The sequence below is a fragment of the Pempheris klunzingeri genome, chromosome 8 (assembly GCF_042242105.1).
Source record: "Pempheris klunzingeri isolate RE-2024b chromosome 8, fPemKlu1.hap1, whole genome shotgun sequence".
In the NCBI taxonomy this organism is placed as follows: Eukaryota; Metazoa; Chordata; class Actinopteri; order Acropomatiformes; family Pempheridae; genus Pempheris; species Pempheris klunzingeri.
In genome coordinates, this window is record NC_092019.1 from 1,765,829 (window position 1) to 1,781,569 (window position 15,741).

Here is a 15,741-nt window from a genome sequence, read left to right on the forward strand (position 1 = left end):
TTTGGCGCATCATCATCATCATCACCACCATCATCATCATCATCTGGAGGGAAAACATCTCTGATGAATGCACCCAAAGTACTCTAATGTGCTCTCTCTTCCTCTGGTGTCCGGAGGAGAGAAGCTGCTCTTCACTTGTGCGTAAAAGTGTTTCTGATTTCAATATTAATCGACTTCCTTTGCGCACCAGAAGGACTTTGAGCTCCTCTAAACGGACCGAGGAGTTAAATCGGGGATCTTACGCGTGAATAGCGGCGCTTTGCTGCTTCAGGGAACTTTGCTTTCTCCCGTTTGTAGGAGTCAGACCCTCTAAAATCGGACCGGTCTGAGAGACGGACCCGCTCTGGCGGACACTCCGCTGTCTTCTCCACCTGAAACGGGTTTGATGGAAACATGACCAAAGCTGCCCCCGGAGCGGTTCCCCTGCACAGCCTCCTCCTCCTCCTCCACCTGCTCCCTCTGCCGCCGCTGCTGCTGCTGCTTCATGCCTCCCCGGTGTGTCTGTCCGCGCAGCCCGGCCATCCAGCGCGCTACTTCGGGCAAATATCCGAGAACTCCCCGACCGGGACGCCGGTGAGCGGGGTGCTGCTGCCGCTCGGAGCCGGCGGCTGCCCAGGCGCGGACCTGAACGCCAGCCTGACGGGGGATTACGCGTCGGATTTTAGGCTCGTTCACCACCGCGGACACCGGGGCCACCGGGGGCACCTGGGGCTGGTGTCCGCCAAGTCTCTGGACCGGGAGTTTATAGCGATGTACGAGCTGACGGTGGAGCTGCCGCCGCGCTGTGTGAGCAGGAGGGCGGCCGTCCAGGTGGAGGTGTCGGACAGGAACGACAACGTCCCCCGGTTCACCAGCGGGAACCAAACGGTTGAAGTGGACGAGCTGACGCCGCTCGGTACCGAGCTGGTCCGCTTTGACGCGAAGGACGGCGACGCGGAGAAGAACGGACGCGTCACTTTTTACGCGTCACCTGCGTCTCACCTGCTCCACGTGGTTCCGCAGACCGGGCAGGTGAGGTTGGTGGGGTCCCTCCTGGGCGTCAGTGGGGTGACTCTGCGCCTTTACGTGACCGACTGCGGAGATGTGGCGCTGGTAGGTGAGCCGGTGCTCCTGCGCGTCAACGTCCGCCGCTCCGGCAGAGCGCGGCGGAGGCCCCGGGCTCTGTCCGAGGAGCTCACCTACACCGTGACCGTCCCGGACCACGTCAGAGTCGGGGACCTGGTCTTCACGGTGCCGGACCAGAAGTTCGAGCAGCGGTGGTTCGAGGTGATATCCGAGGCGGACTCTCCGGTGCAGATCGAGCGGGACTCGGGGCGTCTGTACCTGGCGCGCAGCCTGCGGGAGCCCTCCGACGTGCTGGTGAAGATCCACAGCCTCCGCGGTAAGACGCCCTTCTTTTCTTTGCGGATGTTTCTTTGGTCAGATGGTGGTTTTGGTGAAGCTGCTGCAGCACCACATGGTTTCCTGCTCAGTGTGTGTGTGTTTCTGTTTGATCCCGATGATGGAGAACGACCTGTGTGTGTTTGTTTGTGTGTGTTTTCACCTTAAAGCACCCCCACCCTCCTCTGGCAGCTTAGCTTCTCCTGTCGGCTGCTGGTTTGGTGTCACAGACGATGTATGGCAGCTTTGTGTATCTTCTGGCTGTGGTTTTTATAGGACGCGTGCAAAGGTCAAAGGTCAAAGGTCTGCAGCATGTAGGAACAGTGTAATGGCCCTTTAGTGCAGTTTTTGTCTGATTTTATTTGGTTTTCTGCAGAAGTTTCCTCTGAGGGATGAGTGGGGTTTATTCATTGAGGTGTGTGTGTGTGTGTGTGTGTGTGTGTGTGTGTGTGTGTGTGTGTTGGCTTGTTTCCAGCACAGTTTGAATCGTCCTCAACCGTCACCGGCTACTTTCCACTCTTTCATTCATTCCTTACAACACTCCTCACATCATCGCCAAGTATGTTTGTGTGTGTGTGTGTGTGTGTGTGAGAGAGACACACACACACACTTAGAGAGAGAGAGACAGAGGTGTGTGTGTGTGTGTGTTGCCAGCAAATCGTTGAAGGACAAACAGAATTGACAGTGAGTGTGTGTGAGGTGAGCAGACTAAACACACAGATTTTACTTTTAAAATGCCAGTCACACACACACACACACACACACTTCTATGTGACCTTGATTGAGGCTGATAATTTAAATGGTTAATGACAGAAGTGATCTTGTTAGTCAGAGCCTTCTGAAACAAACAGCCGTTATATCGCTCTCTGCACACACACCAGACTACATTCACTAAAACAGGGATTTTAGTTCACATAATACAGGCACTGCTGGTCTATTTCTGCCTTGATCGGTTACTATGTTTATGTAATTGTGTGACTTTGGTGTTTTTAAAAGGTGAGTTTGGATCCACACTCACCTGATAAAACACCAGAGTCACAGCCACTACACCAGCAACTCCCATGTTGTGTGAGATAAAATCACCATTTTTGTCAGTGGAGTCTGGCGGCTTTTTAAAAGAGTACTATAACGGCTGATCCGGGTATCGTTTGCAGCCCTTCCTCTTCACCCTTGGATGTTTTGGATATTATTCCGCTTTCACACCGCTTGCATGATTAGATATACTTTATTGATCCCACATAGGGAGAAACATCATCATCTCCCTCACATGGACTCTACTGGACATCACGTGGTCTTTATACTGTGGAGCTTTGTAATGTCCAACTCTAACTGTTTCTAGATGTGGGGGCCTGTAGGGACTTTAGTCAAGTATCAACGGGTTGGTTTTCAACAAAACTCAGCTTGCAAAATACTCACCGACGGTCTGCCCACCCCAGACGGTCCTGCACCGAAAGGTGAGCCCCCGTCCAGGTGGAGCTTCAGGTCGACTTAAACAAACATCAAACTATTAAAAATCAGTGTTGAACCTGAGTGGATCTGAGTCACTGCAGCTGTTTGACAGTTTGAAATGATGTCCAGATGCAGTCCCGATCAGAACCCCCCCCCCCAAAGTAAATGTTTAACCAAGAGCCTAACCTACCCCCCACCCCCACCCCCACATCTGGACAGCGTTGGTGGCTCGGTGTTCTGGCCTGATCTGGCTAATCAGCCGACCCAAACTGCATCTCCGCTGTTTATTTGTAGAAATTAGCGGTGTTAGCTCACCTGGATCTCCCCCAGGTCTGAACGCCCCCGACAGGAAGCTCTGTTTGTGTTAAAGCGGGCTGCAGAGCTCAGGGCGGGGCTGGAGATCACGTGTGTGTGTGTGTGTGATTTGGTCGACACGGCGCTGAGCGTGCTGTAAACCGTCCGGCTGATTGAGGCGACCTGCGTTTCGTCGGCGGTGGCGTCGAGTTTTGATTTGTGGGAACGAGGTCTGAGGTGGCGCCGTCTGGTGGAAGTCGTACTCGGCTCTGATTGGCCAGCTGGAGTTTAAACTGTTGGCGTTCTCCAAAACCTCCTCGTCTTTTATTGGGATTCATAATGTGAAGAGCAGCAACGACAGTGTGACTGTAAATAAAAGAGGTGCAAACATTCAGTCATAAAACCAGCAGGTGAGACGTGAACGGTGCAGGTGATTATTTATGGATGAAACAGAAATGGAGCCTAATTAAAACAACTTAGCTGCAAGTTTCTCTTCCTTTTCTGCATGTTTGAGCTCCAATAAATCTAAAAACACACTCAAAATAAAAGCTTTTATTCATCTAAACATAAAATAAAAGCACTCATGACACAACCAGACCTGAACTCCACTGTCACTTTTATTAATTCTACATTTTCAGCAGCTTATTGTGATTTAATCAGAGTGAAATATAAACACAAATACATTTGAATGTCAGACATTAGGAATGAGGCAGCGATCCTTTTGATGTCTCTGGAAAAGTTCTGGATAATTGTTGCAGACAGATCAGTGTGTTGAACTATATTGATGTCCAACTAATTAATTAATCGAATTAGCTAAAAAACGGACGTTTCTATCTGCTGGGTTTCGTCTGCAAATGTAAATTTAACTTCCCGTTGTGGAATATCACAATAAATAAGTATAAATTCACACATCCACACTATGCACGTCCCCCATCAGCAACGACGACGTCACATTGTTTAAATTAGGGGGTTTTTGTATTGAGTTTGGTTGAGTCAGCACACACTTGAATAATACGCAGCATCCTCCACACATACAGCGCACACACACACACACACACACACACACACACACACTTCACCCTCTGCACATAATAAATAGTACACATGTGACCCTCACACACACACACACACACACACACACACACACACAGGTCTGTCTCTCTCTCTGGCAGGTCGTCAATCACTGCGGATGGCAGCGACTCTACACATTCTGTTTTACCCTTGACATTCAGTAAATGTACAGGAAACACACACACACACTTTATGTCCTCTTGCTTATGTGTGTGAGCCAAGACTTCAGGCAGCTTTCCTCCTGTGTGCTCTAGTTTCCTCTTCTTATTTAAACTCTGTGTGTGTGTGTGTGTGTGTGTGTGTGTGTGAGCTTGAATTGATTGATTTTAAACCAAAGATAACGAGCAACATGTAGCAGAGCCGCCGGCTGCACGTCGCTGTGAGAACAGCAGAAGAAGAAGAAGAAGTCCGCGATTCCTCACGTGTCCTCCGACCAGCCGACGGCTTCGCCTCGAAAAAACTTTTCATTTTAGCTTTTCAGATTTTAATTAGAGGAAAAAAACCGCTTGAGATGCACACTCTCTCGTTTTTGAAGGAGGCCCCTCGAGCGCAAAAACATGGAGATGAACAAACATTTAAACAAAGAAATAAACACATAAATAATAATAATGATTAAACAGCCCAGTGACCCAAACCAGTCAACAGCTAAGATTATACACATAAAAGTGCAAAATCACATCAGCTGGAAGCAGAAAATGGGCAGAAACTTGGGGATTTTGTGGCGAAATAATAAAAAAACAGGGAGTTTAACTGCAGCCACAATAAATAATAAGTATTCAGATCCTTTCCTGAAGAAGTAGTAATACCATAAAAGTACACGTGCTGCAGTAAAATGTTTATATCCTAATCCACAGCAGTGCATCATGGGATATAAGATCATCATAGTTTTGTGGTGTTGATGAACCCCTCAAATACATCAAAGTAGTACAGACAGTTTGCATTTTGTCTTTGTGCTCAAGTATTTGAGTAAATGTGCTGAGAAATGAATAAAAGGTGTCAAATAGATGTAAAAAGTGGACTGAATGGACGAGAGAACGTGCTGGAGGATCTGGAGCCTGTAGTTCTCTGTGTTTTGGGGACGTTTCTTGTATCTTCGGCTGCGTTATATTCTCTTTTCTCTGGATGCTCGACGTCCACTTCTGTTTTCCCACACCTGAGCGAGCAGGCTGATTTACCCAAAAGCCCCAAAAAGAAACTTGCATGTTTTGTTTTTTTAAGCTGGTTTTGTACTCGCAAAAAGATGGATGAGGATGAAGCGCTGCTTTTGTAGTCGGGCAAAAACAACAGTGAGTCTTTTAAAGGGCCGCAGTCCGTCGCGTCACATCAGCTTCAGGAGTTAAACTTTCATGAATATGCAATGAATATTTAAAGCTCATCAACTCAACATCTCAGTGTGTCAGATACATTCAGTCAACATTTTATGTCCTCTGCTTATCTCATTTGGAGTTGTAGCTACAGGTCGTCAGCATTAAAGTGGAACTCTCAGCCGTGTTTGTACACATCCTGGTGTCTGAGTGACTGGTAGGTAGTAAAAGTGTTGGAACTGGTCCAGTAGATCACCTCAGCCAGCAGCCACCAAATGTGATCTTTTGGGACAACTGCACCTGATCACAGTAGGTCCACTAAAAGAGCTTGTTTGATCCACTGGCCTGGAAGATCCTTTTGGTTTAACCACAAACAGCCGTTATATCGCTCTCTGCACACACACCAGACTACATTCACTAAAACAGGGATTTTAGCTCACAGAGCACAGGGAGTTTCTGGTCTGCTGCTGCCTTGATCGGTTAGTTAAGTTGTGTTACTGTGTGACTTTGGTGTTTTAAAGGGTTAGTTTGTGTTCAACACAATATTTATATAAAACACAGCAATAGAAAATAACAAATGAACTGAGGCAGTGTTACACCACCACCTACAAAGTAAAATGACTGTTTTTGTTAATGGAGTCTGGTGGCTTTGAAGAGAGTGATATAACAGCTGTTTCTGGTATTTTGTGTTTTTAAAATAAAACAGAAAATGATAAAGTAGTAATTTTACCTCGCAGAACACATTGCTGGTTTGCTGTTGCTTTGATTAGTTTAATTGTGCTACTGTGTGATTTTGGTGCTTTCATATTTCATATCTGACGCAATGTTTATGTTCTAGACATTAACAGAAAATAACTAAGTAGCTGAGGCAGCGGCAGACCTCCAACTCCTGTGCTCTGCAAGGTAAAAGTACTGTTGTTGTTAATGGAGATTGGCGGCTCTGAGAAGAGCAGTATATATATATAACGGCTGTCTCCGGATGCCCCAGAGAATTACACTGCAGCCATTGCAGCCCATTTTGTGGCTGCCAGCTCAGGTGATCTATTTGACCACTTCCAAATGTTTTTACCAACACAAAATATGTAAAAAATGGGGCCCAGGTTTAAAAATACTTCAAAAAAAGCTGATAACAGGACCTGAGTTTTGTCTCTCAACCTAATTTCCTCCAGATCCAATAAGGGATCTGAATGGACTCTTTCAAACCGAAGCAGAAGTCACATGTGGAATAATTAAAACGTGAAAAACTGACTGTGACTCAGACAAACTTCTGGGAGCACGGACCTTTTATTCTTTACTGTCCCATTAACTGTAACGAATGGGTTTTATTTGCATGTTTAAATGAGAAAATTGTTCCTGTTGGCTGCGATTAATGCAGCTGCCTGCACACGGACGGTGCCGCTCGCTCATTAAACCGCAGCCTCACCGTTAACTGTTATTAACCGTTTTACCCAAAGCGTGCGCACACAAACACAGATACACATTATTACACAAACATGGCCAGGCTCTCCCACTGATTTTTCTGTGCTTGGCAGCCCTGAGGTGACACACACACACACACACACACACACACACAGCGGTGGCAGGTTGCTTCAGGCCTCAGGCTACATCCAGAAATAAAGACAATAGAATAAACAGGAGAAAAAACAGTGTGTGTGTGTGTGAACACTATAGGACTGCATGTCCTCGAGGCTGCTGAGCTTCACAGTGATTGTGTGCTTGTCCGTGTCACATACATTGATCACGCCAGCCTCAGTATGCGTGTTTATGTGTTGGTATTTCTGTGTGTGTGTGTGTGTGTGTGTGTGTGTGTGTGTTCGTGTAGCTGCAGGGTAAATTATCGTGGCCACTCGCTGAAGCTCCAGAGAACGACCTTTTTAAAAAGGCAGCAGAGCAGCAACGCACAAAATAATGTTCCATATTCATCGAATTTGGAAAGACTACCGCGCTCACCACAGCTCGTTAGATCTGACGAACAGAGAGGTTAAAGGAGCAGGCTGTAAAGTTTAAAGCTAGCTTAGCACAAAGACTGGAAGCAGGGTGCTGTTTGAAAGTTTGACCTGATATCTTTGAATCCAACGATCACACATCTTACAAGGAAACATATTTAATGTCAAAATGCTTTTCACATGAACTCAAATATATTCAGAAAGGGATCGAATATCTTTCTGAAAAAGTAATTTTTAAAATCTTTTACTTATTTGACCCTGACAGGACGGACATATTTTGCATTTTGCTTATATTCACTTTATAAATTTTACCATCTTACATTTCTAACAGCCTGAGGTGTCATTAATACGATTAATACGAAGCTGAATGGAAAATATCTGCTTCTTGATTTTGACCTGGTAGCCTGCTAGCTTAGCTCCTTCAAAAGAAAAAGAAAAATCCACTCAAACTCTTGTTGTTTTCAGCCACAGTGACGGAGAGTTATTACGCTAAGTTCTGCTAATTTATTATTCTATTATTATTTATTATTATTATAATTAGCTAACAAGTTGATGTTGCTTTTCATGCAGGCATTATGTACAGGTTATATTCTTGGGTGTTTTTATTGAGTTCCTGACCCCTAAAAACACAGATATCAGTTGCTAATGAGCTAAAATGTGTTAGCTAGCATCCACTGGTTCGTCTCCTCCAGGGGGAGATGAACAAGCTGCACATGTTTTAGCCTAGCTTAGCACAGCTCCATCAAAAGAAAATAAAAACATTCAAATTCAAACGTTCATATCAGCCAAAATGATTGAAACAATATGCTAAGTTATGCTAATGTTAGCTATCACATTACTTATGTACAGATTGTATTATCAGGTGTTTTTAATTGTTGCCTTAGGCCTAAAAACACAGACTTGAGTTGCTAATGAGCTAAAATGTGTTAGCTAGCATCCGCTGATTAGTCCTTTCCAGATGAGAAGCGTTTAGCCTAGCTTAGCACTAAGACTAGAAGCAGTAGGAAACTACTAGTCTAGCTCCATCAAAAGAAAAAAATCCACTCGAACCCGAGTTTTGCTAATATTAGCTGATGTTAATATTACTTTAAAAGTACAGATTGTATTCTTATATGTTGATTGATTTCTTAACCACTAAAACACAGACTTCAGTTGCTAATTAGCTAAAATGCGTTAGCTAACATCCACTGGTTAGACTGGGAAGAGAAGCTGGATGTGTTTAGCTTAGCGTAGCCCAGCTCTGTCAAAAAAAAAAAAGAGATTGATTAAAAGTGCTGCTCATATTAGCTATCAAGTTGATAGAAGAGAATAAACAGGAGAAAAATCAGACTTCAGTTGCTAATGAGCTAAAATGCGCTAGCTAACATCCACTGGTTGGACTGAGAAGAGAAGCTGTGTTTAGCCTAGCTTAGCACAAAGACTGGAAGCGGCAGGAAACTGCTAGCCTAGCTCCATAAAAAGGGCAGATATACAGCAGTTACACCTTTTTAACTCCTTATGAAACCACTAACTGTCATTTCTTCATGTTGGTTTGAGTTCAGATTAAAAAACGACATACGAACATGAAAATTAGCATTTAGCTTCAGAGGTGTCGTGGGTGTATTTGGTGGCTGTTTCGCCCTGCCTCCGGTCTTTAAGCTAAACTACGCCTGACTCCTGTGCTTACACCTAATGAAATAAAGCAAAAAAAGTGTTGCACTATTCCTTTAAATGATCAGACTATTAGAAACCCCATTTTAGCTCCATGTGGAGGCTTTAATAGAGATCACAGCCTCTAGCAGGGCCTTAAATCGTTGTTCTTGTTTCCTTTCCACTCTGTCCTCATTCCCCCATCCCATCCCCACCTCTCCACCCTTTTTTCCACCCCTCTAATCATCTATCTGTTGTCCAAATAGCTTATTGACAGCCAATCAGCGGTAGCCTCAGGCGGGACCGCTCACCAATCGTCAAGTAGGACAAGGTCATCCCATCCAGACTGCAGCGATCGACACGCAACACATGGCATGCTACGTGCACACAGTGTGGAGCTATTATATAATGTTTATTTAGTATTTGAATTTAGTCCATTTTTTTATTCTAAATCTTTATCTAAAGTCCACAAATAACCCTCTAAAGCTCACTAATTAACACGCTGTATCTCATTTGTTTAAACAAATTGATGCTGAAACTATTTCTACTTTTCCCCCCTGCTTCTAGTCTTTATGCTAAGCTAGGCTAACCACATCCTGACTGTAGCGCTGAATTATTCCTTTCACCTGTATATGTTTCAAATCAGTACAGCAGCTTCACTAAAACTTCTTCTGTGGACGTCCTTTATCATCTTCTGTTGTAGTTTAAAAACACAAAATACCAGAAACGGCCATTATATCGCTCTCTTCAAAGCCACCAGACTCCATTAACAAAAACAGTCATTTTACTTTGTAGTTGGTGGTGTAACACTGCCTCAGTTGATTTGTTATTTTCTATTACTGTGTTTTATATAAATATTGTGTTGAACACAAACTGACCCTTTAAAACACCAAAATCACACAGTAACACAACTAAACTAACTGATCAAGGCAGCAGCAGACCAGAAAGTCCCTGTGTTCTGTGAGCTAAAATCCCTGTTTTAGTGAATGCAGTCTGGTGTGTGTGCAGAGAGCGATATAACGGCTGTTTGTGGTTAAATCAAAAGGATCTTCCAGGTCTCTCTCTGTAGGGATCCTTTCCATGATGCTGTCACACACTTAGAATAACACTCTGAGCCTGTCAGTGGATCAAACAAGCTCTTTTAGTGGACCTACTTTGACGATCACGGTTGCACCAAAGGATTATATTGCAGCCATTGCATTGGTGGCTGCAGACTGAGGCCATCCACTGGACCAATTCCAACACTTTTGGTACCTACCAGACACTGAGTTGCACCGAAATACGTAATAATTTGGCGTGCTCCTTTAACCGTCACACAGGCAGATGGGTGATGGATTGGAGGGGGGAACTAAGGTGCCACGACCCGTATAAAACAACCTGGAAACACCTGATCCTCACACACACAGCAGTACAGATGTGTCCCACAGAGTTCCCAACTGGAAACACACCTGCTTAACTGCTCCCATCAGCCACACACACACACACACACACACACACACACACCTCTTACCTGCTGTGCTGATGCTGAAGTACAAACAGTTTTAGTAAGATTAAATACATACGCAACGTATCGTAACATCATGCACTTGTGCTCTCTCTCTCTCTCTCTCTCACACACACACACACACACACACACAGAGCCAAGTATCAGATCTTGAGAAGCCTTCATCTGTTAATTAATGAAAGCCTGGAGCAGACATCAGAGGACACACACACACACACACACACACACACACACACCACAGGGCCTCCTGTGATACCCTGAGTAGAGCAAAGTGGTGATCAAGGCTGTGGCCACACACACTTTTTCCATTGCCCTCTATATTTCCCAGCTGTTTCCAGCCGTCCTCTCGCTCCCTGTTTCCAGTCTGTGACCTTTAACCTCTGACCCAGGCTACGGCACCGACACAGTGGGCTGCTGGCTCAGCTTCGTCCGGCATGTCTACGGCCAATCAGACCTTCCTTGAAGACATTACTGTGTAAAACCACTGAGAAGCGTTTTTTTAACCGGCCCGTCTGGATTATATTTTATTTTTTTATATTTCTTACCAGCAGTGCTTCACTTTCGGTCTGAACACCCTTCAGACACACAGGGAAGCTCCTCTCCTCCTGCTTCTGATGAACCAAATTCAGCGGAGAGTTTCGGCGTCCGCGAGCCAAGACCAACTGGCAGCGTCGGCTTGTTTTTGTCATGAATGTGATCCAATTTTTTGATGCCAAAACAAACTAAATTTTGGACAATACAATCCTCCAAAAAACAGCAAGACTCGGCGTCTCTAAACCCCCGCTAGCGGCACGCCGAACCAGCCGTGATTCGGTCTCAGACGCTTCACAGATTGAGACGTAAAGATACCGAACACCACTGAATCATAACATCTAATTCTCTTTGACTTCTCTGTGGTGTTTCCTGAAAACATTGACGGTCTCTGGGACGTATCTATGGCGTGTTTGCTGGTGCAGACCCTGTCCATGCTTTGAGAGAAGGTTATTATCTGGACGCACAGTGTATGATAAATAAACGAAGCCACCATGTCGTGTAAACTGCTGTTTTGAAGCCGCTTCAAAATCGCCATCTTGGTTTTGGAGCCAGAAGTGATACATAGATTATTCCTCCCCCGGGCTCTGATTGGTCGGTGAGCAGGTAGCCTCCTCTTCCTGGTCTATCTTCCTCTAAATGGGACCAGAAACTCATCAGGAAAATGTTCTCTGAGCTGATAATAATAATAATAAACTCCTCCAAGGTTTTCTTCTGTTTACATTCATCCTGCTCCACTAAATTATTTCCTCGGTTTGTACGTATATGAGTAACTGTGTATATTTTTATTTGAATGATCTGTTCTGCGTGTCACATGAAGGAGCTACAACCTCCATCTTGTTGAACAGCCCTACATGGCATAACTATAATTAAATATAAGATCGCTCTGGCTCCACAAAACCTCATCATCTGGGATTTTTTGGCTTCATTTTCGTGCAGGTGGAGGCAGCAGAGACGCGTCGTCCATCTTTACAAACATTTTATGGCGCTGATGGAGGCTTTTATTTTGTTTTTACATGATGTGAATCGTTAGTTGCTGCACCTGATTAGAAGATCCCGAGATCCCGTCTTTCCCGATCCTGCCTCGGTTGTCATTGGACGTAAAGTCGGCCGATGCTGAGGTTTCTTCACCCTTACTAGCTGCATCTATAATGATGGGTCAAGACCCCCAAATTCTGAGAACAGCGCCGCTGTCACGTCGCATTGAGCGGACGGATGCGTCAGCGGTGCTTAAAGCTCCTGATGGGACTCTGCACAGCTTGTGTGGGCAGCTCCTCTGTTCTCCTCTGTTCTCCTCTGTTCTCCTCTGTTCTCACTGCTCACACTGACGACCGGCTTCATTTCTAACCAGTCTGAACGGTGTCACGTGTTTTTTCTGCGTATGAAAGTTAAGACTTAACACTCACGATAATGACAGCACTTGTTCAGACGGAGCTGCAGGGTGTGAGCGGGAGGGGATTTATATAAAAGAAGTGAACGGAGACGTCTTTTCTCTCCGGTTTAGTCGAGCTGTTCTCCTCGCCGTCCTGCACCGACTCACACTGATGATTCAAACTGACTCCCTCTCTCTCTCTCTCTCTGCTGAGGAGAGGATGGAGGGATGAAGACCAATCTGCAGTCAGGCTTTACTTCTCCTTCAGTAACCGAACAACAGCGATGTTTACACCAGAGCTCTCCGCCTGCACACACACACACACACACACACACACACACACACACACACACAGAGAGACAAACAAACAGACAAACAATGAGCTCAGCTGTGTGTACGTGTTTGTTAACATGTATGTGAGAGATGTTACACATCTGTTTTCTGCATGTTAACCCCCTCCCCCTGAATGCAAACACAAACACACACACACACACACACACACACACACCCTCAGGGCTGTTACACATCATTGTGTCTGTTCATGTGTGTGTTGACGTGTCCTCGCTAATTGTCTCCCATCACACTCTGCTGCTGCTGCTCTCTTGCAGCTGAGGGATGGGTGGATGGATGGGTGGATGTAAAAAAAAAACAGGCGGAGCTGCTTGTGTGGTCAGAGACTCTTTGGGACGGATTAGCTGGAGCCTCAGCGTTTGTGTCATTTCTGTGAGCGTCTGCGAGGTGCAAACACAAAAAGTAAGAGGAACAGGAAGTGAATTAACTAACGCTTCATTCATGCTTCTGCGTCAGGAAGGTACGTGGACTCCATAGTGGTGCCGCAGGCTGTGGTGGATGAAGCACTCAGATGATTTACCGAAGTAAAAATAACAACAACCACCATGTAAAAATAGTCCTGCGTTCAAATGTTCCTTAAGTAAAAGTAAACGGGTGTTTGCATCAAAGTACCAAAAGTAAAAGTACTCATTGAGCAGAAAGGCCTGTTTATGTATTAGATATATTACATATCACTGGATTATGAAAAGTGATGCATTCATTGTGTGTCATCACTAAAGCGGCAGCTGCTGAGGGTGGGGGGCTACTTTATAAACCGCTGGGTGGCTTTAACGACAATAATACATCAAAGTCACCAGTAACTAATGCTGGAAATAAATGTAGTGGAGTGAAAAGTACTATATTGGCTTTAAAAAATGTGGTGCAGGAAGTTAAAATAAAAAGAGCAACTTTTGCACTAATCAGAAACAGCTGTTACGTCGCTTTTTTCAAAGCCACCAGACTCCATTGACAAAAACCATAATTTTACCTCACTGAACCCGTGTTTTTCTGGTCTACCGCTGCCTTGATCGGTTAGTTAGTTATTTTGTCTGGTTTTACAAAGGGATCTTGCAGATCTGTCTCTTTAGGGATCCTTTCTGTGATGTTGTCGTACACTTGGATCCAAGCTATCCCTGTAAAACACCTAAGGCAGGTAGAATCCCTGTTTTAGTGAATGGAGTCTGGTGTGTGTGCTGTTTGTGGTTAAACCAAAAGGATAACAACTACAATAACAACTACAGCCTGAGTCTGAGGCCATGTACTTTTTGTTTAACCAGAAAAAGCCATGGTATCGTTCTCTTGAAAGCCACCAGACTCTATTGACAAAAGCACTGATTATACATAGCAGTTGCTGGTCTATCGCTGCCTCCATTGGTTAGTTTGTTTGTGTTATTGTGCGAAGTTTGAGTTTTAAAGGGTTAGTTCAGGTCAAATACAGTATTTGTGTAGCACACAATAACACAAACAAACTAACGGATCAAGGCATGACTCCCATGCTCTTTAAGGTAAAATCCCTGTTTTAGTGAATGTAGTCTGGTGTGTGTGCTGTTTGTGGTTAAACCAAAAGGATCTTCCAGGTCTCTCTCTGTAGGGATCCTTTCCATGATGCTGTCACACACTTAGAATAACACTCTGAGCCTGTCAGTGGATCAAACAAGCTCTTTTAGTGGACCTACTGTGATCAGGTGCAGATGTCCCAAAGGATCACGTTGCAGCCGGCTGAAGCGATCCACTGGACCAATTCCAAAACTATTGTCCTATGGGCAGGGGCCACCAGGAGGACCCCTGAGCTCCCGTGTCTGGTCCCAGTATGAAGATGAACTGTAGACTAAGTGGTTTCTAAGAGCGGCGCTATGTCAGCTCTATCCAGCAGCCTTTTGTGACCTTCACTGCTCCCTGCGGCGTGGAGAATCACGTTAACAACCTGGACGTCTCCAGAGTGCCGGCCTGTCTGTCAGTCTCCACCATGACGCTCCTCCTCCTCCTCCTCCTCCTCCTCCTCCTATCTCCTCTTCCTCCTCTCCCCATGGCTCCGATTCCTCTCGTCCCTCGCAATCACGCCCAGGGGAGATTGTCTCTCCGCCGGGTGAAAGGACGGACAGAGAGATGGAGCCACGCTCTCGGTTCTCTCTTCCTTCTCTTCAAGTCAAGGTCGCAGTGCCGATTAGAAACTCTCCTCCGCTTGGGAGCTTATCCGCCCTGAACTCGTCTCCTCGGGGGGGGGGGGGGATCAGGGGCCAGACTCAGGGGGGGAAAATGGTGATCGCTTTCCGCCAAAATACCCCTTCCATCACCACCACCTCCTCCTCCATTTCCTGGGGCAACGGGGGAACTTTTACTCTTCGCCTGGAGCTCCTGAAGCCTACATTTTACTTAGCGTACACTCTGCTTCACAATAAATGACAAAAGTTAAAGTTACAAATACAAAAAGATTAAAGTAAGACAAATGGGCCTTGAGCTGCTTTTTAAAGGCATCCAAGGTCTCTTGTCTTGAAATCCTTTCCATGATGTTGTCAGATACAAAGCCACCAGACTCCATTGACAAAAACAGTGATTTTACCCAGCACAACACGAGAGTTGCTTGTCTAGTTGCTGTGACTTTGGTGAGTTACATTACTTTTAATTGGGATTAATGCTTTTAAAACACCAATCCCACAATAACAAAGTCAAACTAAAGGGCATTTTAAAGGTTTAGTTTTGGATTCGAAGGTGCGTTCTCTGCGAGGTAAAATTACTGTTTTTGTGAATGGAGTCTGGTGTGTGTGCAGAGAGCGATATAACGATCAGTGGCTAAAACAAGCTCTTTTAGTGGACCTACTGTGATCAGGTGCAGTTGTCCCAAAGGATCACGTTGCAGCCATTGCAGCCCGTTTGGTGGCTGCTGGCTGAGGTGATCTACTGGACCAGTTCCAACACTATTTGTTGTCCAAT

At 45.3% G+C, this 15,741-nt stretch overlaps 1 protein-coding gene across 1 annotated transcript in view; it reads left to right on the top strand.

Moving 5' to 3' along the window:
• The first annotated feature begins 393 nt into the window (after nucleotides 1-393).
• LOC139204786 (neural-cadherin) overlaps nucleotides 394-15,741 on the top strand; it is a 140,728-nt gene continuing 125,380 nt past the window's right edge. The window contains exon 1 of the mRNA XM_070834784.1: nucleotides 394-1,381. Coding sequence (XP_070690885.1) covers nucleotides 394-1,381 — 988 coding nt within the window. The remainder of the gene's footprint in view (nucleotides 1,382-15,741) is intronic.